General features: G+C 44.2%; 2 protein-coding genes across 2 annotated transcripts in view; one reads left to right on the top strand and one right to left on the bottom strand.

Annotated features, from left to right (window-relative positions):
• Nucleotides 1-31: 31 nt before the first annotated feature.
• Nucleotides 32-7,386, top strand: LOC141780819 (uncharacterized). Its single transcript, XM_074656218.1, has 6 exons — nt 32-143; nt 1,724-1,907; nt 2,228-2,331; nt 2,421-5,117; nt 6,023-6,231; nt 6,738-7,386. The coding sequence occupies exons 2-6, from the start codon at nt 1,724-1,726 to the stop codon at nt 6,829-6,831; spliced, it is 3,288 nt and encodes a 1,095-aa protein (XP_074512319.1). The 5' UTR covers nt 32-143; the 3' UTR covers nt 6,832-7,386.
• A 2-nt stretch (nt 7,387-7,388) lies between these two features.
• Nucleotides 7,389-23,555, bottom strand: part of vat1 (vesicle amine transport 1) — a 36,779-nt gene continuing 20,612 nt past the window's right edge. Inside the window, exons 3-6 of the mRNA XM_074656219.1 lie at nt 21,342-21,512; nt 20,079-20,168; nt 17,487-17,728; nt 7,389-12,609 (exon numbers count right to left, since the gene is read on the bottom strand). Of these exons, the coding sequence (XP_074512320.1) occupies nt 12,337-12,609; nt 17,487-17,728; nt 20,079-20,168; nt 21,342-21,512 (776 nt within the window). The 3' untranslated portion in view covers nt 7,389-12,336. The remainder of the gene's footprint in view (nt 12,610-17,486; nt 17,729-20,078; nt 20,169-21,341; nt 21,513-23,555) is intronic.

Genomic DNA, 23,555 nt, shown 5'->3' with positions numbered 1-23,555 from the left:
TCTTGTTAGACGCAATGAGACGCACTTGGTCGCCCCCTAGCGCGGATATAACACATCACACATCAGTTAGTAGTTTCACTTTTCCTCCACTATGGTTTGTAAAGTGTGACGCTCTCTGAACGACGCCGTGAATCATTAGTAAGGTCAGTAATCGACACAAATCTGCCAGATAGGCTCTCCCAGATGTTTTTGTGACAGATATAGTAACAGCGTCGGGTGTAAACACTAGATTCGTCGATAGTGCGATAGGTAGATATGTGTGATTTCTTTCCACTTCCTTGACACTCAGCTCTGCGCAATGTGGCTTTTCCTGCTCGCTTCTACATGTATATTCTGACATCCTGTAGCAATAAACACCAAACATGTTGCGCATATGTTGCAGGATTGCTGCAAATCAGTACAAAATACTTTATAATTCAACATAATATAAGATAGTAACTTTACAATATCTATTGTGGGTGTGTTTGTGTGTGAAGAGCAACATGTTGTTAAAGCTGCAGTGAGTAGAAATAGAGCAAATATGATTTAAAATCTGAAAAAATCATGTGCCTCTGTGTGCTCCGGTGCTCCTAATGGCATCTGCAAGATTTCACAGACTGGAGGAAAACAACCAATCAGATCTGATCTGGAGTCTGCCAGCTGTCAATCACTCACAAACTCTGATCAAATGGTTAAACTAGGCAGCGCTGATCAAACATGAATTAATATTCTATTACCATAGAGCCTATTTCTCACCTCAAATGTGTTCAGAATCATCTTGTAGTGTGCTGTTTAGCTGTAAAATAAGAAAGTTTGATACCCGGCAGCCATGTTGAGATCAGTTGAGGAATACCAAGCACCGCCCACCAGCCGGAGCACAGCCAATAGGAACGCTCTCTCTCTTTGAAATGACCTGTGATTGGCCGAAGTCTCCTGTCATGGGCTAGAGTTTTTAAAGCCTGTAAACGGAGCCATGAAAATAAATTACAGTATATAATGTATATATATACAGTATAACGAGTATATAAACATTGAATTTAATAGATCAGCCCCATTGTCACCGATATCCGATCCAGCTATTTGAATCAGTATCAGCCCGATATCCGATCCAGTATCGGTATCGGTGCATCCCTAAACTTGAGATTGACATTTGACCTGCCTGAGGAGATCAGGACTGCAAACTCTGTCATGTCTTTTAAATCACTTTTAAAAACTCACTTTTTTAGAATTGCTTTTCTGTGATTTTATTTATGTTGTATGACATTTTAGTTGTTTTACCCTTTGGGTTTTTATGTGTTTAGTTATTGGCTCTTAGTACCTTTTGTTATCCTTGTGTTTTAAATGTGTACTGTTTTTATTGTAAAGTACTTTGTAACTGTGTTTTTAAAGGTGCTATATGAATAAAGATTATTATAATTATAATTATTTGCTCAGAATTTCAACAAAAGTCTCATTGGCACCTGAAATGGATGTTTTTTTAGTAATGTTGGTGTAATGTCCTAGTAACCCCCAATAGAGGGAGTTATATTATCAAACATGTCTCCCCTTCTTATTTTCAAGGGTGGGGTCTGTGAATGGTTGGCTGATACTTTCACATTAACATCTTCATGAAGAGGTTTTTCTCTTTTTGTCATCATCCTGTCGATGTCTCGCTGTTTCTGCAGAATCATGACATTTCTGTGTTGCCGTCTTGCGTTCACTCTTAGTTTTTCTTTCCCAGCAGTGATTGTGTTTCTCCCAGCAGATGGCAGAGCCGGGCCGGACTGTGAGGGTGAGCGGTCTGCCCACAGACATTGAGGACGACAAGCTGAGAGACAAGCTACTCATCCACTTCCTGAGAAGCAGGAATGGAGGAGGGGAGATACACTCTGTCACAATTGTCAAGGCAACGCCCGTCTCTGCCCTCGTCACCTTCGAGGACAGCGGAGGTCAGTGGGGTCGGGCTGTGTGCATGTCTGTGCATATGAAGTGAATGGGAGGGGGATTCTTCTGAATACTTAAGTGATTCCATTACAGAGACATGTTGGTGTGACTATTATTAACTATATTATATGACCTACATTACCACTCTGGTCTCACAATACAACAGCAAATGCTTCATTAACTTTCACTCTATAAAGACTTCAAAATGTAGTTGCAGTAATTTGCAATGTATTAGTAACGTATGTCGGTTGTCACCAGTGATTTACACATTCAGGATGCTTCCCAGACTGAGATTGATTTCCGTCTGGTGACCCCTCTCTCACAGTGGCACAGAGAGTTATTCAACACAGTCGGCACCTTCTGGAGGTGGACGGGAAGAAGTATAAAGTCGTTGTAACTGAGCACCGTGAAAGCTTGGACCCAGACAAGGTATACTTGAGCAGAAAATATGTCAATAAATACTGGATATACAGTAAAATCCATGAGTGTTTGTTGTCTCTCTTCTCCCGTCATCACAGGTCGTCTTAAGTTTATCAGCAACTGTGGACCACAGCCAGCTTCCTGGGGGAATAATGGCACTGACGAGCCTTCGTACAAGCCACCCTGATGTCCAGATAAACTACGATGCTACTGAGGAATTGTGCACATTGCGTGGCGCCTACTCCAAAGTCCAGGCTGCTTTGGCACAACTGTTTGGCCAACCACAATCAGCAGAAAACAAAGACTCAGATCAACCTGCCACCAGTGGCTCCATGTCCGCTCAGATAGCACAGAAGCCTCAGGAGTCAGAGGATCAGAGCAGGAAGCCTAATAAGCACAGAGAGCAACGAGAGAAAGTTCACATCGACAGGCCTTCTGATGAGCACAACTCCAGCTCGCATAGAGACCTGACACCTGGTGGTTACGGCTGGGAAGATACTGGCCAGACGGACGGTGCAGCTCTGCAGCGTCCTACTACGCCTGAGGAGGACTTCTCAGTAGTCGTGGATGCAGACATGTTCCAGTATCTGCAGAAACACTGCCAGAAGGAATACCAGCATATCCTCAGTCAATATGGTGTCGATGCGGTGGATATGACAAATCAGGGGTTGACTACTCTGTTTTTGCAGGTTGCTTCGGGAACGGGGGAGGGTGGTCGAGATCAGGAGCGCCTGAAGTTGGCAAGAAAGGCGATAGGTAGTTTTTACCAGGAGAACGAGACCAAGATCCGTCGAGACCTGTTCCCTAAAAGTATCCTGTCCCTCAGGGGGGGGCAGCACAGGGTGATGGAGAGCTTGAGGGTCAGATTTCCCAAGCTTCTTCTGAATGAAGATGAGCAAAATATTTACATTATTGGGATTAGTAGTGAGGTGTCTGAAGCCAAGCAGTTTCTTCTCCTGGACCCCAGCGACGTGAGGGGTAAGAAAGAAGATGTAGCCAGTCTTCTTAGATATCCTTCATATGATTCAGGTTCACCACCTCGTGCTGATGAGCAGAAAGTCCCCCTCACTTTGACCTCCACTGTGGATTCTCCAGATGACAGGATAGATGAGCTGCTGAGGTCCGAGGAGGATGAAAAGAGAGCTGATGGAGCCAGAAAGTATAAGCTAGCTGCTCGGTTTAAGGATTCAGGGCTGGCTGCGTTAGGCAGTCGACCAACGGACTTCACCTTACGAGGGCTCTCATCTCCCAGCAGACAAACACGCATCGGGCCGATGTTGGGGCATGACGTACTGTCAGAAACAGCAGGGATTGCTGGTGAAAGTCTCTCCAGAGCCCAAAACACCGGAGGGGACATCTTGTTTAAGAGGGTAGGAGATGCTTCCATGCAGAATAAAACCTCCTTGAGCTCCCATTTAGTTGATACTCGACCCAAGAGTTTAACATCCCCTCTTAGCGCAGCTCAGTCCAGTTTTTCAGGAAGTGTTTCGCTCCCACCTGTTGGGTCTGGATCCACCTTGAAGCGAGCCAGTAGTTTCTCAGGAACGCCTCGGCAGAAGGCACAAGTTACGAGTCAGAAGAGTCAAGACGACTCTGGCACAGTCCGATCCAGGGGCAAGTCCTCCAGCTTCAGCAACCAAACAGGGATGGACAAGCAGGAGGTCTATAGAGCAGAGATTACAGTTTCCAGTGTGATGTGGAAGCACATAAAAGAAGCCTATAGGCTCCGAGTGGACGACCTGACTTCTGATGTCCAGATGAAAGAGAGCGGCTCAGAGGGTAGCAGTGATCTGACCGTCATCTTAAGAGGGGCAAACTCATCTAATGTGAGTTCATGTCGGCTAGCTTTACAGAATCTGGTTGACTCAGTTAGCGTTGACTTCTCTATGAAGAAGCTGCGCCTGTCAGAGATGGGTATCACCGACACAGCAGATGAAACCTTACAGGCTTGTTGTGCTGAGGTGCGAAGCCGCTTCAAGAAGGTCACCATGCAGATTACAAACAAGCATTTATATATCTTCGGTCCAAAAGCGTTGTGTTCTCAGGTTGGTGCTTCAATGCGGGAGGTGTTTTGTGGAGAATCGGCCCAAACACCTGAACAAGAGGACCTCTCTGGCCCCTCTACCTCCAATTGGAATCCATCCGCATTTTTACAAATGAATGAGGACCAAAGTACAAGTCTGCACTTTTACAATAATCCTCAGGGGATGCTAGAGAGCCAAACAAGCAAAGCCGATGGCGCTGATAGTCAGGAAAGGAGAACAAACCAGAGAAGTGACTTCCGTGAGACAGAGCTTGTGAATGGATCCAGTAGTCCGTCAGTGAGGAAAGATCCTGTCATTAAAGAGAAAGTGAAAATAGTAAGTACAGTGGAGATGGATGGACAGAAGACGGAGACATTTGTCGGCCACTCTAAAACAGGACATGATAGCGCGAGACATGTGAATGATATTGGGTCAACAGACATGACCCTTCATAAGAAAGAGAGAACTGTACATTCAACCCAAAACCAAACAGAGATCCAGGATACCCCAGAGGATTCCAGATCAGCTCTGGGAAGCTTAGGATGTGTGTGTGGAGAGAGTGAGACGATGCAAGCAAAGTGTGGGGTCACCATGTGCTCAAAGTGCCTGGACACTGTACACGTCCACTGCAGAGTTTGTCACGAGACGGACACGACGACGTGGGGCATCCAGGGCAAAATGAGCTCCTCTAAACTACCCATCAGCGTCCCGGGTTACACAAAATTCTCAGGGATCAAGATCACTTACTGCATCCCGGATGGCATCCAAGGGGTGAGGGGCTCATTTTAAACACATTCTCACTCATAACTGTTGTATCTGAGGTGTACTGGAGGGCCTATTAAAGCTGCAGTCTGTAACTTTGAGCAAATATGATAAAAAGTTATTTCTAGAAAATGTCCACTATATCCTGACAGTAGTGCATGAGACAGGTAATCTGTTCCTCTGTTTCCTCCCGTGCTCCTAATGGCATTTGAAGAACAACCAATGGTCCGGCTGGTGGCGGTGCTTGGTTTTGGCTCGACTGTTTTCAACATGGCTACCGGGTCACAAACTTTCTCATTTTACAGCTAAACAGTACACTACGAGATGTTTCTGAAAGCATTTGAGGCGAGAAATAGGCATTACAGTAACAGAATATTGATTCATTTTTGATCAGCGCTGCCTAGTCTGACCGTTTGCGAGTCTAGCGAGCACCGATTGACAGCTGCTGTAGAGACTGCTCGGCTCTGATTGGTTGTTTACGTTCGGGCGCGCTGAAATCTTGCAAATGCCATTAGGAGCATAGAGGAACATGATTTTTTTCACATATTATCTGTCTCCGTCACACACTACTGTCAGGATATAGTGACCGTTTTATCATATTTGCTCAAAGTTAATGACTGCAGCTTTAAAAGAGACAACAGATGATATTGTTCTTGTACACCAGTTTCAGTGAAACTTCAATCTGCTTTTCTAATGTTTTATCCAATATCACTTCTCAGAAAACTATTATTCTATATAAGGCCTATAATACAGAGAAGTTCTGGAAAATACACTGACATAGTGCACAGGAAGTTACCGTTCTGTACGAGTTTCTTGTGAATCGTGTGAGCTAAGGTATCACATAGAGCTTTTAGCTTATGCATGTTAATATCTCCTTTGTTTACGACTGTGGTCTTTGCGTTCTGTCTTACCAGGAGGATCACCCCTCTCCAGGAGAACCATTTCAAGGCGGGCAGTTTGAAGCCTATCTTCCCGACAGCGAGAAGTCGAGGAAGCTGGTGCCCAGGCTGGAGAAAGCATTCAAGCAGGGACTCACCTTCACAGTGACCGGCAAAGACACAGAGGCCAAGGTCACCTGGGACTGCATCCCACACAAGACCACCCTTCAAGGAGGCAAATCAGGGTGAGTGAGTCTATAACAGAGCTGTAGAGTTAAAGGGGACACCTTTTCAGTGCTTGTGCTCACACATTTTGGTATCTGGAGTGACTACCAACCCACAAACTGTGAAATAAGACAACCCAGTCAGTTTTTTATGGGCTGTCTAGATCAGAAAACATGTGACTTAACAAGCCATTCAGTGTGACATACAGGCTCATTAGAATATACCACTGACAGCTTGAGAACCACCTTTGCAAAGGTGCATCTTTTTCTCACTAGCACACTGGGCTTTTTCAGGAGGGGGTCTTAAAGAGACAGGTGCTAAAACGGAGTGTTTCAGACAGAGGGTGAATACAGGTATATTCAGACAGTATGAGAAAAATAAGTTTTTTTTTTAACATTACAGAATGTAAACATGTTCTAGTAGGAACCCAAAATACAAGTATGAACCTGGAAATGAGCATGATATCTTTAAAGGTCACACTCGTCCATGTATCTGAGCTGAGCAGTCTTGTTTTTGTCTCTCTCAGGAACGGGTACCCAGACTCCGCTTACTTGGTTCGCTTGTCTGAGGTCTTGACCTCCAAGGGGATCGAGGAGTCACCGGCCAAACATAAAGAATAAAAGCAATCTGAGGAGGACTTCTAAAGCAGTTTTATAATTTAAGAAAATGTTGTGGTTAGGGCCATTTGCACTATATTTGTATGGTGATTAGTACCAGCTTTTATCGCTATGTTTGAGTAAGTTCATGTTGTATATATAAAGATTGAATTCCTTTTCAGATAATAGAGTTATAGCTTTCATTGCAGCTATTTTGGAGTTTTAAATGTTATATCCAGCCTCACTGTTGCTTTTTACAAGATATGTGATTGGAGTTATAATTTTTCAAACTGAGTGTAAATGACAAATGTGACCAACCACTATTGTCTTAGTTATTTCACAATGCATTCCTGCGTTTCAGCCTTATTTTGTAAAAACAAATGCATACTATTCTGTATAGTGTGCATGGTACTGTATAGAGATATACATTTTGTACCGTCCTGTGTAGTTTTAAGGATCATCTAGTTCAGGAAGATATTTGTAGAATATTGGGGGGTAAAAATTATATTTGTAAAAATCTATTTGCTTCTCATCATTTCTTTTAGAATGGGCACAAATAAAAAAAATCACATCTCCCGACGTTTTGTTATGCTTTTTTTTATTAGTCCTGGAAAACATGTAAGGCATATGGTAACATTACACACTGAAGCGTTACAAGCTCTAGAGGCCATGTGGACAACATGGCACCACGCAGTAAACCCAGAGTCAAGCACAGAAGCAGCATCAATTCAAAGGGTTTAAAAAACAAAGTCGAGACGAGAAAGAGTGTTTGCAACCGGGGAAAAAACCAAACCCAACAACACAAGGAAGGACAGAGTAGAGGAGAACTAGCGTAGAAATCAACCTGTTGGGTATGCCTTGTAGAAAATTACCGGTGGTGACAGGAGGTGTGTGTGGTGGGATAGATGTGAAACATTCCCAGAGATAGGTCAAGGTGTATCATGGGTGAACCAGCTGGCCATGCTGAAGGCGAGGACGGGGCCAGTGGATTGGCTTCAGTTGGCAACTTGATACGACTGGAAGGGCATTTCCTCCCTCACACCACGCCACTACATGACTACTAAACTATCGTGGAAAGAGACGGTGAGCTGTACATCAACACATGCCTTATTTTCTGGTCGACTAAACATGCATCCTAGTACTGTACACGACACGCCCAGCCAGGTTGGACTCCCGTGGCATCTCTGCAATGTTGCTGTGATGTGAAAAATGGCCGCTAAGGAAACAATAGCTGCAGGCAGATGTGGTTGTTGGGTTCTCAGTGAGTCACTGATAGAGAATCACCTTTTGACTGGGAATACTAAAGCTTACATCGAACATGGATGGCGTGACAGTTTGTGCAGTGAAACAAAATGATGTGTGTGTAGTGAATGCAAAATGGAGTGGTTTCTACGTGAAGAAACCTGCTGTTTGGAATGACCTGAGAAACCATATAAAACAGAAACCTCAAAGCTGAACGGTGGGCGCCTGTGAGGGACTTCAGCTGTACACGCCACGACAGACAGAAGCTATCAGAACTCATTGTCTTAGTGCATTTTTTCAAACCTAAAACTACGAGTGTTAATTAGTAATATCAAATCTAAAACTGCAAATGTTCAGAAAGTTACCACTTTGTTTGTTTTTGACTTTGAAACACTGTTTTTCTCCCTTGCATCTCCGAGTTGCTAAGCACTCTTGCATAAGTGTCTGGAATGACTGGGAAACCATTTCAAGATGACATTACGCTGCAGCTTCGCCGTGGTGGAAGTGCTCTCAGGCAGCCGCCCAACTGATTGAGTTCATCTCAAAGGCATCTTAGCTCAAAAAGAACCGAGGGGGAAAACGTTGAAAGAAAGAGATCATAATCGCTTTTCCACATGCCGATGAATGCATGCAATTTCAAATTCCAGATGTCAAATTAATGTTTTATTCGCTATGATTGTGTATGGAGAGAAAAGGGGGAGCGATATAGGGAGGAATTTTGGACTGCGACTGTTGTCCCGGCCAAGAGAGGCTCCAAAGATGCAGCACAGGAAAAGAGGGACATCTCTAATAATCCTTGAGCGAACTGAGATCAGCTGTAGAGCGGAAATGTTGCGTCTGGGGCAGGCCGGAGCTGAGCTAAGATCAGCCAATAAGCTGGGGTTTTGTGCAGCTGTGTTACAGTATTGGCATCCCTGCACAGCTGTGTGAAAACATCTGCTCCCTCACTTGCTACACAAGCCATTTGGAAAGAAACCGAAAGGAATCCATAGAGAGGAATACCATGGAGTTTTGGATTGGGAGGAAATTTCTGTGAATCTATATGTCTCTTGGTGGAGTTTTGAACCTTAAAGGCCCTTTTCACGGTGATACTAATATTATGGTTGTAAACACTTCAACCAGTTGTGGTCGACATGATGCGAGAGAGCTGGTAAAACACAGTGAAAAGGATATAAATACGGAGGCCTCGGATTGAGGTAAACTGTGTGCAAGGAGAGAGGCACAATGCAGGCCTACGCTGGAGCAAGACTGCAACCAATCCAAAAACTACAAATTGTGTTAAAACCTTTTTTTGTAAACTGCAGCAACAATTCTGTCAGCACCGCGATGACTCTTTTGTATTCCCACTTTTTCTTCAAGGTTGAAATGCATCCAAGAACAGAATTTTCTTCATATTTTCTTTTATGCACTGTTAATATTCAAAGCATTGACAAGAGGAATATACATACAATTTGGCACACATGGTTCAAACCAACAGAAAGATCACATTTAAAAAGGAGTGCAGGTTGGCAAGGTCCCCACATAATAATAAGAGTATGAGCTTTGAACTTTAAACCCTTGGATAACAAAACAGACAAACAAACGGAAATATAAAGGTAAATTAAAATAACATATTAAGTAAAACATCCTTTTTTTTTTTTTACTGAAGCGTTTGTTTCTCACATGGCACCGTCCACAGGTTCACAAAGGGAGCCCAGCAGATTAGAACAGAACACTAACCAGAGGCTGACATGACACAGTCACTCCCCACACCGGCATGGCGGTCGCACACCAGCCCAGTCTGCTACGCCCTGCTCCACGTTTTACTCCCCACCGTCAGGGATGGATGAATGCTTTGATTTTAGCTGCCACCCAGGAGAAGCTGGCCTGGGAAGGGACTGGCGAGCTGAAAATGAGGGGGGACCTTTACATGATCATGTGTGTGTGTGTGTGTGTGTGTATGTGTGTGTGTGTGTGTGTGTGCCACCTGTGCTTTCAGTGAGCTTCAGCAGATACACTGGGAGTGGTTGACGGGAAACAGGCTGCAAACCTGGAGCAGAATCAAAGCCTGTGTGGGACTCGGAGTGCGACCGCCATGCCTGTAAGTGCATTAAGATCAGCGAGCAGAGTGCAAAATACTAATACCAACTGTCCTCATAACACAGGCCTCTTATCAGACAGGAGGAGGGTAAGAAGAGGGAGGGTTCGGAGCTACATAATACTGTAGCAGAGTAGTGTGAGGAGGGGTCGTGGCAGGGATAGGTAGGGTGCTTTTAAAACCTGACAAACGACCTGAGGACACACACATCTTCACACACAATGGCACACCACACACAGCACATGAGGGAGGCCACTCATGCTAACACAACAACTTTTTTCCTTTTTTTTTTTTCAAACATTTGTGTTTTTTACAAAGTGGTCAGAGTCACCATCTGAGTCTCGACACCGAGGTCGGGCTCACAGACAGACAGAAAGCCAGACAGGTAGATAAATGTCTAAAGGTTTAAAGTTGATATCCTCCTACATGAAAGATTTAGAGTCCACCCAGTGGGATTTATGATGAAACGCTAAGGATTTACTTTTAAGTGAGACTAAATGCCTACCGGCCATTAGGGGGAGCGGTGCACTGCTTTTGCAAGCACACAACCGATTGCACACATTGTCAATACTTGATTTCAATTTCACTGGTTTGAACAAACTGTTTGGTTTAGTGCAATACTTGATAAACCCTTAATACATTTTACACCTGTTGGAGCACTACTAGATTTGACAGCACCGACTGGCAAATACAGAGTTAGGGAGGCAGAGAAACAGACCACAGTGCCTTCTCTGACGAGCCTGACGCCTGTTGCTATGCCGACCATAGAGAGGGAAATGGAAAGAGGAGGGAGAGTAGAGACAAGCAGGGGAGGCGAAGTATGGACGCCAGCTTGAATTGAAATCTCCTCTCTCAGGTCAGGGTGATCGACAGGCGAGCGGTCACTGTGAAAGGAGCAGAATGCCATGGAATGCCTCGAGGAGGATTCGGGGAGGGAGAAAGCCTGATTCCGAGGAGAGAAAAAGAAGCTGATATTTCTTATTTCAGACGCTGTCTCAGCAGCGACAGTGCCTCTTTCATCACACTCAGAGTGTGTATGTGTGTTTGAACAGAAATTCTCTCTTAATTGGCACTGCGCACTTCTTGCCAACAGTTGGTCAGCTAGAAAAATCTGTAACTAAGGAGAGGGAAGCTGAGCGATGATTTTCTGCCTCCCTATTCAACGCTGCACAGAGAGGCTCATTATGAGGGAAATTCATATTCAGGCGAGTGCAAAAGTGCAGTCACTATTACTGGAAATTGGTGGGAACGCATGAATTATGGAGCTCCATTCTCCGCTGATATATCGAAGCTAAAATGATAAGCATGTTAGGCCTGAGCAATCAAACATCTTGATCAGAACCATGATGCAAATATCTCCAGAGGGAGCCGGGGTGCATCAGCCAATCACAGGCATCTCTGACTCATCCGCAGTGACATAACTAAGCGTTGGACACTAAGAGAGCAACGCGTGGGTGGGTGTGGTTCTCCGTTTATCTGCCTGTCTTTGTGCCTGTCTGTGGGTCCGGCCCGTGGATGGGTTGGGGGTGGGGGTAGGGTGGGTGGTGTGGGAGGTGGTGGTGGTGGTGGGTGGGGGGGGGGGGGGGGGGGGGGGGGGGGGACTCAGCACAGTGAGGGGGGAAGAGGAGGTGGCAGGTGGAAGTCAGAGCAGAACAATTTAGCACAGTGGGAGTTGAGGTGCGGAGGGGCAACGGGGGGTCGAGGGTGGGGCCGGAGTGCGAGCAGGGATTACGGTTGTCAAGGAAACAGTAATTTGCCCCAGGCCTGGACCATACCCACAATCCACCTCTTGTCTCCGTCACTCCCGATAGGAGGAAAAAATCTCTCGAGTGTTGCGACTGCTTTCACGATCTTGTGAGGCAGAGAGATAAGTTTGGAGCTTACAAGGTGTTACAAGTGATTGGAATTATTATTATTTTTTTTTTTAGATGAAGGCAAGAAAACGGGACGGGAGGAGGGGGTGGGGTGGGTGGAGCCAGGCCTGAGTAATCACCGGCATTGTGGTGAGGCGGAGGGGAGGCGAAAGAGATGAACGATCGACAGTGGTGTGATAATTTTGTAATCTACCCTTCTGACTCTTGCGTACACTCCACCCCCACCCTCCCACCCCATCCATCCCCATCTCCATCCCCATCTCCATCCTTCCCCCCACCCCCTGCTCCCAGGACACAAACTCCCTGCCGGTCTGCTTGACTATCCATCCCTCCCTCTCACTTCTCCTCCTTAGCGGGCTCTTCCTTCTTCTCCTCCTCCTTCTTCTCCTCCTTCTTGGGCTCCTCTTTCTTCTTGTCATCCTTCTTCTCCTCCTTCTTGCCATCGTCCTTCTTCTTGTCATCCTTCTTCTTGTCGTCCTTCTTCTTGTCCTCTTTCTTGTCCTCCTTCTTGGGCTCCTCCTTCTTCTCCTCCTCGGGCATCGGCTCCGTGTTGAGGATCACTTTGCCGATGTTGTTCCTCTCCTGCATCTTTCTCATGGCGTCGCCCACCTGGAGGAGGGATGGGAGGAGAGAGACGGTTACATAAGGCGACATTAAAGAGTGCAGGGTGAGAGGAGGGCGATGAAGGATTTTAAATACACCTGTCATTGAGGAAAAATGTATTGAGCGTACGCACTAGTAGCCAGATTCTCCTCCACCGACACATTCCCACAGCAATACGAGCCTCCTCACATTCACACTAGAAACAAATCCTACAGCCTCAAATATCACTTTAATATGCTGTATATGAGAAATTTGTTTAGATGAGACTTTAATAATCTTTGAAGGGAAATGAAATTGTTGCAGCAGCAAAAAGCAAAGAACAAAACAGGATAACAGAAGGATAACAAAATAAATGAGGGGGATAACATGCACTGCATACAGATACTTTCAATATTAGAATGTATAAATATAATGAAATGTTTATGATTATAAGCAGGCAAGAAATACAGACGTGACGGAGAAAGTAATCATTTTATCTAATATCTCAATGCCACCGAACAACACATTTATTTTAATTATATCATCTCTACATTAAAATGTGTTCTTCATCAAGGACAGAAAGGAGGCGGCGTGAGGCAGATTTCCTGGATGATGGAGTGTTAATGTTGGATCTGAGGTCTTGGTTCAGTGCTGGTCTTGTCAATCCTAGTAGGTGCTAGAGTTTAATAATGGCTCTAATGTGAATTCTTATGTCATAATGTTTGTAAAATGAAGTTGTGAGCCACTGCAGATGAATCAATCAATAACTGCAGCTATCAGATCAGTAAGAACTACGTCTCATTATTAAAGGTTAAATTCTAATTTTTTCAAATCTGCCCTCCAGCAACAGTTTTTAGTGGTTGTACATGTTCCTCCTGTTCATAGTCGTAAAGAGCTTCTTTCCCAGTGTGATTCCAGTTGGCAACCTCCGGGTCTGAAAAGTGAAGCCAATGCGGAAGTGCTTTAAACTTGCATTCTTTCTAATAGCCAGCAGGGGGCGACTCCTGAGGAAAATGACCCTACTTCTCACTTGATTTATTACCTCAGTAAACATTGTAAACATGAGTTTATGGTCTCAATCGCTAGTTTCAAGTCTTCTTCAATACAGCATGATGTTCATTTAGTAAATTATGGTCCCATTTAGAGTCAAATAGACCACAAAGCAGGGGATGCTTTAGGGCGTGGCTATCTTGTGATTGACAGGTCGCTACCACGGCATTGTCCGTTCTGGGAGTTGTTTTCGTCTTACAACTTTAACCCTCTCATAGTGTGTTTTCAGTTCACGAAAGTTAATTGTAACATTTTGGTCACCTAAAAATGTCTTATTCAGCCTTTTGTACTTAGCTCCACCCTCTCGTGTCACTTCTGGTTGCAAAAACCAAGATGGCGACGGCCAAAATGCTGAGCTCAAGGCTTCAAAACGGCAGTCCACAAACCAAGATGTCGCCAAATCCTACACTCTACCTTTAAGTGACATCTGAAGAGCATTAGCATCAGCGAAAACATCACTTGTTAGAATGCATTTTTGTACGGAATGAGGACTTTGTCCCCCTTACATTGGAATTGCTTTAAGAAGGGATTTCTTCGAAGCCAGAATGGACAAGAGGAACAATTACAGCGACCATTTTGCAATGTTCAAATGGGCACTTGAGTGCTGTTTTGAGACAGACTTGGAAAAATGCGAACCTATCCTTTAAATCACAGGTTAATCCCCCGGACACAGCATTTATCAGGTTAAAACTGAGGTAACTAACCGAGGTTAGAAGTGGATGTTTATCATGGAAAATCTTTTTTTTAAACTCGTACATTGTTTTTTAATCACATGTTTTGTTTGTGGTATAAAAGCTGAATTTAATGGAGTCAACCAATCAGCTACACTCTTGTGTTGACAGCTAGTCAGCCAAACCGCCGTCCAATGATGGATCGACTAACTGACTGTCAATCACAACGACGAGAGGAGAATCCGAGCCAGACCAGCCCCACCCTCCTCTTGACCACCGAGCTCTGGCCACTGTCTGTTCCCGTCTCCATCGCTTCCCCCACTCCCCTCCTCCCTCCAATCCCCCTCTTCGTGCGAGGCAGGCAGACCACCTAACGACCAATGCCACGGCAACAGGGCCATCTCCTAGCAACGTAAAGCCTGGCTGAAACGTGGCCCTGATGACTCAGACACATGGGAAAGAGGGGGAGTGTGGGAGTTGGAAGTCGAGGGGAGGGAGGGAGCGAAGGGAGCAACTGGTGTCCTTCGGATGAGAAACACGCCTCGCCGAAACTGAAAGGGAGGGAGGGGCAGGTCCGGGAAATATAAGAATCATCTTCAATGTGAATGAAAGTCACAGCGAGGGCGACTGAGGCTCTTTTGACGACTCCACCCACTTCCACCCTTCACTCTGTAAGATCTGTCGACCTCTCTGGGCTCCTGGGCATCTCGGACTGGAGTGGGCTATTTGTGGCTGCAGCAGACATGACCATTATCCTCTTGGGTATCAGTGAAGATAATGAACCACGAGAAACCACAGGAGGGAGGGACAATGCTAATCTGCAAATATTGTCCAAGCATGTTCATTGATTATTGGAGCAAAAAACAGAGGCTGACAGAGGAGGAAGGGCTGTGATGGATGGAGTCAGGGAGTGGCTTCGTCTCGTCTAATGTAATGATCGATCATTTATCTGATTAACAGCTTTTTGTCTTTGATGCAAACACTTGAAACTCTCCACGCCCGATCGCTTCAAGCCAGTCTGAAATATACCTTCTTCTCTCCTCGTTTTTACCACGCTCCTTCCATGTCTCTTTCTCATACATCAGGGCCCCTCCCTAAGACAGACGCACACACTGACTAAAGGATGTCGCCATAGCAACAAGAGAGGAAAAAAGCAAAAAAGATGCACTGTGAGGAGGGAGAAGGAGAGAATACAGCGAGATGGAGAGACACAGAGAGACAGTCAAATAACCTAAAGACAGAGAGATATAAAGAGCAGGCAGATGGAGAGGCAGAGAAAGAGCGTCAGATGGCGGAGAAAGACAGCGGGCGTTTCTCTCCGGCCAAAATACTGACCAGCTCCGACTCTGACAACAGAAGATGTCAGCCCCCTGACTCCCTCTTTCTCTCGGTGTTTTTCACACTCTCTCTATTCATATCTGTTGGCAGTGTTAATTTTGCCAGCGACAATCTGAGTCTGTCTGGCTGAGCGAGTTATGCTCGAGGAGACACAGAGCTTCTTCTTGTGGACAAACTTGGCCTGTTGATTGTTGAGCCTTATTGAATCCGAGAGCCACACCCTGCTCCTGCAGATCCACACTGCAAAACCTCACGCACACACACAAACCAAACCTGGCATTCACATGAATTCTGGGTGGCTGGGTTGTAAGCACATGGTGTAAAAATGGATGTAGTTCAGGTGTAAATGACCCGTGTCACAATGAATCATCTGGATATCCAGACTGAGGTGCACAGGGATGCATTTAGTCACACGAAGGGCGCTTTCACGAGCCAACACTTAGTCTGTTTTAGAGGTTGACCGATGGATTTTTAAAGGCTAATATAATAATGATAGTTTGGAGCAAGATAAAGCCAATTAATCGGCCAATATCTTCTTTACTTCTGCAGCAGCCTAGTCGACTACTTTTGCATAATCCGTTTTTAATAAATAATTTTGTTTGTCACTCAAAATCTAATCATTATAAGGGAATATCCTGAAGTGTGATTTGCTGGATTACATTGTTGGAATATGTTCTATTTATCTATAATGTGCAATGCGCTGTTCAGTGGCGTATGACCGGCCAGGATTACTTCTGTTGCGCGTCCCGTTACGTTGTTAAATACAACTCTTATAAACCATTGATGTTCGTGAATATTCCGGGTTAAGGAGGATCCTAAAGTGTGCGATTTCATTTCATGGATGGATGGTTATGTGGCGGGGTTATGTGGAAGAGAAAACACCAAATTGGTAGAAAGTTAAAGTAACAGTGAATGATTTATTTCCTCCCTGTCTGCCTGCCTGGTATCTGGGAAAAAGAGCTGATAATGTTGCGAGAACTTCTTTTCTCCCCCTCTACCATGACTCTGTGTATGTGGAATGCAAAAACATGCAAAACGGTGATGTACGTCCCACGCGTGACTGGTGGAGGCTGCGCAGCCATCGGTCACTATCAGAGCCCAGTTCCGCTGATAGCGACAGTTTGTAAAACATCCTGTCGATTAATCGATCTCCATTTTAATTAAACTCTGGTGCAGCTTATTTGTAGTAATGGTACTCTGGTGTGGACCAAAACAACGGGTCTGAGACTGCTTGCGAGAGGTGCTCTAAGACCGTTTCCAAGCAACCCTAGTGTAGTTTGATTGTAGTGAGAACATAATCAGACCCAATTGCAGGAAGTGAACCAAAAGGCAGAGGATTAAGGGCTGCCTGCACAGGCATTTGTTGAGATGGACACAGGTAAACGACAGGTTAACATGAATGGTAGAGAACTGACTTGAGCCGAAGAGAACATACAGAATATGCTAAATAAAAGTCCATAAAAATAGTGACGTTTATAACCCGGTGCCTCAAACGTTGTTTATGTCCGTGGCGTGGACCTCCACGGATGACTGTAAACTCATATCTCATATTCAAGGACATACTTTATCACCTTTATTCAATCCCTGTAAAGAAAGGAGTCAAATATTAAATGTGTTATAATGAAACGATGGTTGAAAGGTTTAATATCCTATAGAGATGTGCTGCTTTTAAAGCGTTTGAAAACGAATTGGCCGGCTTTCTATTTCATTATTTTACTTCTTAATTTAAGTTATTTGCTTTTATTTTATTGTGGCAGTCATGTCTGAAAAGATAGCGTGCGTGCTTTACGCACAATACGTGATGATGTCATTTTTGACATATCAGGTGTAAAGGGAACCACGAACCTGCTCAAGGTGCCAAGTGGAGTCGATGCGGGGCTTGACCTTGCCCTGCTTGTAGAGATCCAGGACGGTGTTCATGGCCTGGGTGATGAGCTCCATCTCCCCGTCCAGGTAGCCCAGGTGGAAGCCGCACACCGACTTGTTCCCCTGGATGAGGCTGAGCGTGTGGATGGAGAACTGATGGTACCAGTTCTTGGCCACGGCGATCAGGTTCTTCTTCTGGCCCGCTAGCATGTTAGCCGCACCTGACGGAGAGAGAAAGAACCTCAATGATGAAGATCTGGTTCATTTTCTATCAAATGATCTGCCCCCTACTCCCACTTTTCCCTCACCCGATCATCAACTTCTCTCTTTTAGCGTCACTCGGTTATTGACAGAAAATAACTGACTGAATTTTGATAAATTAATTAATCTTTTAAGTCATTTATCAAGAAACAATGCCAAATCATCGCTGGCTCCTGCTTCTCAAATTTGAGGATTCTTGTTTTATGTCATTGTTAATTGAATATCTTTGGATTTTTTTTACCGTTGGTTGAGAAAAAACAATCAATCTGAAGTAGAGCTGCGACAATTAGTCCATTATTTCCTGCTTTTCTCTGTTTTACATCATATTAAACTGAATATCTTTGGGTTTTGGTCTCACAAAACAAGACATTTAAAGGCATCACCTTGGAATTTGAGAAACTGGGATGGACATTTTTCATTATTTACTGACATTTTATAGACAAAATCAATGAATCTAGAAAATAATCTGCAGATTAATCGATAATGAAAATAATTGTTAGTGGCCGCCCTAATCGGAAGACATCATCTTGGTCTTTGGTGATGCCTCATCTTTTCATATTTTACAATTTTATGACGTTCATTTGGCAACATATCAAATGAACATTAAATCCTGTCGGGTGCCTCTTCTTGTTAGTTGAGGTTTGTATCTTCGCTCCGTCTCTCTCACATTCTCACCTACACATCCACCCTGTAAACCTTCTTTAGCACTTCGGCTCTCACTGTCCCTTCCTATCGCCTCCTTCTGTGTTCACATATCCTCCGATGCTCTCACTGTCTCTCTCGGGGGAAACGGGGGACACAAAGCTTGCTGTGAGGGAAGAGAGGGACCCGGCCTGCTGCATTCAGACACATTCCAGGTTTCGTGTGGTGGATAAAACGACCATTGTTCCGACATGCATACTTCTGATAAACTGGAAGAGAAGCAAACGCCACAGAGGGACTGGGAGAGGGGTGGTGGACCTGGAGGATGAGGGGGGGATTCTGTAGGGATGAGAGAGGGTGAATGGGCGAGGGTGGGGTGGGGGGCACCATGCTGGGTGGTGGGTTTTTGTGTAGCATGCTAAGGCAAGGCCCTGTTCTTCATGGATGCCGACCCCGCCCACTGCTGCATGCATGCTGGTTCCAGATTGGCATCGATGCAGAGCGAGGCCTTCCCACAGATGACACACAGTACGCTGAGGACACAGACCTCCACAGAGAGGTCACCCTGCCCACCAGGAAGCAGCTTTATTCAGTGTGTGAGCAAACCCACGACTAATTCATGTACTGTATTAATTTGCTTAACAGTTACACTCCAGGATCTCGTGGAGTTTTTTTTCCAAAATCAAGCAGTACAAAATGAGTGAATTTGCAGCTGCTTTTTGAAATTATTTGCAATAAAGTGGGGTAATATTTAAAAATAACAAGTAGGCTATACAAATTGCCACTGGAGCTGCAACTACTAATTGATTAGTTGTCAACTATTAAATTAATCCAACTATTTTGAGTAATTTTTTGAAGAAAAAAAGTCAAAATTCTCTGATTCCAGCTTCTTTAATGTGAATATTTTCTGGTTTCTTTACTCCTCTATGACAGTAAACTGAATATCTTTGAGTTGTGGACAAAACAAGACATTTGAGGACGTCATCTTGGGCTTTGGGAAACACTGATTGACATTTTTCACTGTTTTCTGACATTATTTTAGACCAAAACAACTAATCGATAATGAAAATAATAATTGGTTGCAGCCCTGCTTGCTACATAGTAAAGAACTTGCAGATAATCATAATATATAGAGTAAAGTATACATGAGTTAGTCCGTAAGAGTAAAGATGTGTTTAGGAATACCCCGTTCATGGGTATTTCTGTCAGCTGCTAGTTTCGGCAGGAAGCTAACCAGGAAGGTTACCTTTGTGCTTCCTACCATGCTGCGCCGCGCTGCCAACAAGCTTAATAAACCGCATATTTGGGTTCAGGCATTACATAAGAAGTCCTGGTAACTTTAAAATATCAAAATCTGGAGAAGCTTGGTTGGATAGATACATACAGCCTGGGGGAAGCTCTGCGTGAGTCTTTTCCACTGCAGTTACAAGACGTTTGCTTGTGGAGGCTTCGTTTTTATTTGACTTTGGCTCATAAAATTGCTTCTGAATCTGATTGTTATGTGTGGAAAACTGTTGAAATTGCCAAGCATTCTTCCAGATTGACCATTTTAACCAAATCTTATTGCATTAGCTCCTTCAGGGGCTGTGTTGTATCGCTGAGGATTCAAATAGAGCTGCTTCAAACTTGGAAAATAACTGATCTACTCAGGTTTTTTTTACTACTTACCATAGGTGATAAGCTTGCCCATAGGTTTCAGCAGGTTGTAGGCCTTATGGGTGTCGGATCCTCCGAGAGGGTCCAGTATTATGTCCATCCCTGGAGCAGAAGAGAGAAGAAGGGGACAGTTATTATCGCTGGTGTGAATTCAGCGAGAGCAGCCTGCCAAGTCTCCTCAGCAGCCCCCTCCGCATGCCAGAGTTCACTAGGAGTAGCGAGTGTAGCCAAGTTGTGCCATGTTTACGCGAAGCGGAGCCCGTACGTATGCCAAGAGAGGGGAGGAGGAGAGCGCGGTGAGATCCTACTTGTTTTATGTTTTCTCATTCTTGTCGCTGATAAGACAAGAGGGATTAAAAGTCTCTCCGTCATTCCATTCTAAGGTGGAAAGAATAACAAACCAACATCTGAACAGATGGTAAAGAACCTAACTATGAAGGTTTCTCTGTGGCTTATTAATGTCTCGCCATGTAGGCTCGGCCTTAATGATGTTCCTTTGTACCAGAGGGGACTCCTCAAATTGGGCTGCCCCTCCTTGCTCCGTTAAACCCTGCTTCTATTGATTGTGGAAGGCTCACAGCAGGACTCTGCCTTGACCACAGCACAGATGAAATGACGGAGAGCCAAAGACGGAGGGAAAGGTGGCGAGCAGCGCTGCACATTGATCCAGGCTTCTAATTAGATACATTCTGTCTAAAGTGTCAGTCCTCGCTCTCGTCCTATCTGTCTCTGTAAGGTCTGACTGTCTCGTTCCACGCTACAAAGAACAGAGATGGGTTGAAGAGGGGACTGTGAAATGAGCATAATAACAGTCTCCAGGAACTGGACGTTCTTTCATTTTGTTGAAAAGCAGCGTTTTTCTCAGCGAGCCCAGGAGCGGCATCTCCATAAAACTCTACGGATACATTATTGATGGCGTTGAGAATCCACAAACAGTCACTGTTTAGCGAAATGTGAAAAATGACTCCCTACATGCTGTCAGTCTAGTGTACATGGCAGCCAGCTCTGCTGAGAATTGTGTCACGAGAAAAAACAAAGTGTATGAAAATATAACATCTCATGTCAGTGAGGCAGTTTGTTCAACACTGATCAACAAACGCTGCAGTCACACAATATTGCTTTGTGCCAGTGGGAATATATTGATTGTTACTATTTGCTTTATGAAGCAGTGATCTAAATCTTGATTATAGTTTACACTTGTTCAGTATTTCCAACCCCTTGCGCACACAAACTCCAAATTTAGAGCACTTATCTCAGTGCAGACAAGTTTCTCACCTTTCGGACTGATCTTGCGGACTTCCTCCACATAGTCCTTGGTGCGATAGTCGATGGGATGCGTGACTCCACCCTGGGTGATGGTCTCGTGCTTGCTGGCGGACGCCGTACCGAACACGGTCACGTCCTTCACCGTGTTGCACAGCTGTGTGGCTGCAATACCCACACCACCTGAAGGAAGAGGGCAGGGTTAATAAACAGTTAAATATAAATTTCAAGACATGACTTGTGATTTATTCTACTTCGTCCAAAATCACATACTATGCACTACACACTCAATATGTGTACTATCGTTCAACATACTTTTGTGTGAATAAACAGTAGTATGTATCTTTTCACTGAGCAGTAATTAACATCGTCACTTCCTGAGAGCCTCCTTGCCGGTTGGATATGCGTAACCATGGTAACCTGTACAAAACTCATGTGACCAAACGATGATTTGTGAGAATCATAAAGTCTGAACTAACTTTAAAAATATATTACAACTAGCAAAGTGAAATCTTATACTTTAACTTAAATTGAAAAGTTACCAAAGAACGTATATTACTAAGAAGTGAAAGTCAATTGTTCGTTCCATTGCAACATCAGCACCCAGCAGCAGAGCTACGCCTCCGCCCTTTTGGACTGAAAGCGACTACAGGATGCCAGCAAAACAACCGCCTACAAAGTATACTATTTTCATAATTTGAATGTCTCTCTCTTTAATGAAATTTCCTGTGTTGAACAATAAAAATATTATAAATATGCATACTATTATAACTATTTACGTATTTATTTATTAAACTTTTTTGACCGACCGCTGCCCAACAGAGACGTTAATACATCCACCATGGTACAGGCTCACAGCATACAGCCCATGGGTGTATTATAAGATTATAAAAGTGATGAATTACAGCCAATATATCCATTATTACAGCTGCATACAGCTAGCAGGAAGATGGCAGAACCTGATATGTCATATGAGCGTGCAGGGCGGTGCAGTCCTGTGGGTCTGATGCTCGTTCATTATGCTGAGGAAAATAACTCTTGATTCCGCTATTAGTTAATTTAACAACTTTTAGGTTATAATGATTTAAATGACGGATATTTAAGTGTTTGTACTGGGAAGTTGATTTACCTAAAAACAAATGATCCTCTGATTTACAGACGTCTCTTTATACATTCATGGCTATGGCAGTGGCGTCTAGCAGCTTTTGTCAAAAAAAGCACAGTAGTTTCGTCTCTTTGCTTCTATACTCTTTGATGTTACAGAGCTGTGCGTCAACGTCCGTTATGGACATTGTTGTTGCTACCGCATTGCATTGTGGGATATGTATGCAGCCGTAATGTCCAGTGTTTCCATACTGTAATATCACACCGGAAATAGTATGCAATTCACGTACTATTGGTTTCATACTAAGGTTTTGGACACACTAAAAAATCTCACATGTTGTTTTAGCAAACTAAAAAGTATGTTAGTGTTCGCACAAAACCATCATTCAAGCTTAACTGGTTGTTCAATGAAACTCAGCTGAACAGAAAGGCATCCAAGAATTCCCATTCCACACGTATCTTCTGTGGAAGGTAAATGTGATTTGCATTATTTATTGTCCCAAACAAGCCAGTCAATAACAGCATGGACGCGTTTTGCTCAAGGGTATGTAAAGAGCGCATTAAACACAATCACATTACCTCGACTGGTCTGGGGAGAATAGACACCCACACACACACACACACACACATCCAACTCAGCAGAAAGCAGCCATTGTAGCTCAAATGACACATCTAATTTTTTGGTTCCCTTATTCAAGACAACCTGTCTAAAATTCCACAGGACAGAGAAATGTAGCCGTGGTATCTGTTTTGTTAGGAAAAGGAGAGCTGGATGACATTCTATTCCAAATTACATAAACACAGTTCCTTATAACTGTGCCAGCTGAAATCAAAAAGTGCTACGTTCGTCCAAGATAACTCTTAAAGACAAAGTGCTGCGAGACTGTGTGCTTCTGTGGATGCTTCGGATATCTGTGTTTGCGTTCGCTTTATTTGAAAGTGTGTACATAGTTGTGGCAAATGCCTCAGCCAATGTTTGCGAAGGCAGCCAGAGCAAGAAGTAATAGGTTACTGATAAGCAGTGGCTTGTTTGAAATGGAGGCTGACTTGAGGACTTGAACTGAAAGGCATCCATAAAGGTCATTTATGCCTGACGGAGTAAAGAGCATGTCTTATCCGTTA

The sequence above is a fragment of the Sebastes fasciatus genome, chromosome 13 (assembly GCF_043250625.1).
Source record: "Sebastes fasciatus isolate fSebFas1 chromosome 13, fSebFas1.pri, whole genome shotgun sequence".
Taxonomy (NCBI): Eukaryota; Metazoa; Chordata; class Actinopteri; order Perciformes; family Sebastidae; genus Sebastes; species Sebastes fasciatus.
Note: the sequence above shows the minus strand (reverse complement) of the source record. Positions and strands in the feature narration are given on the sequence as shown.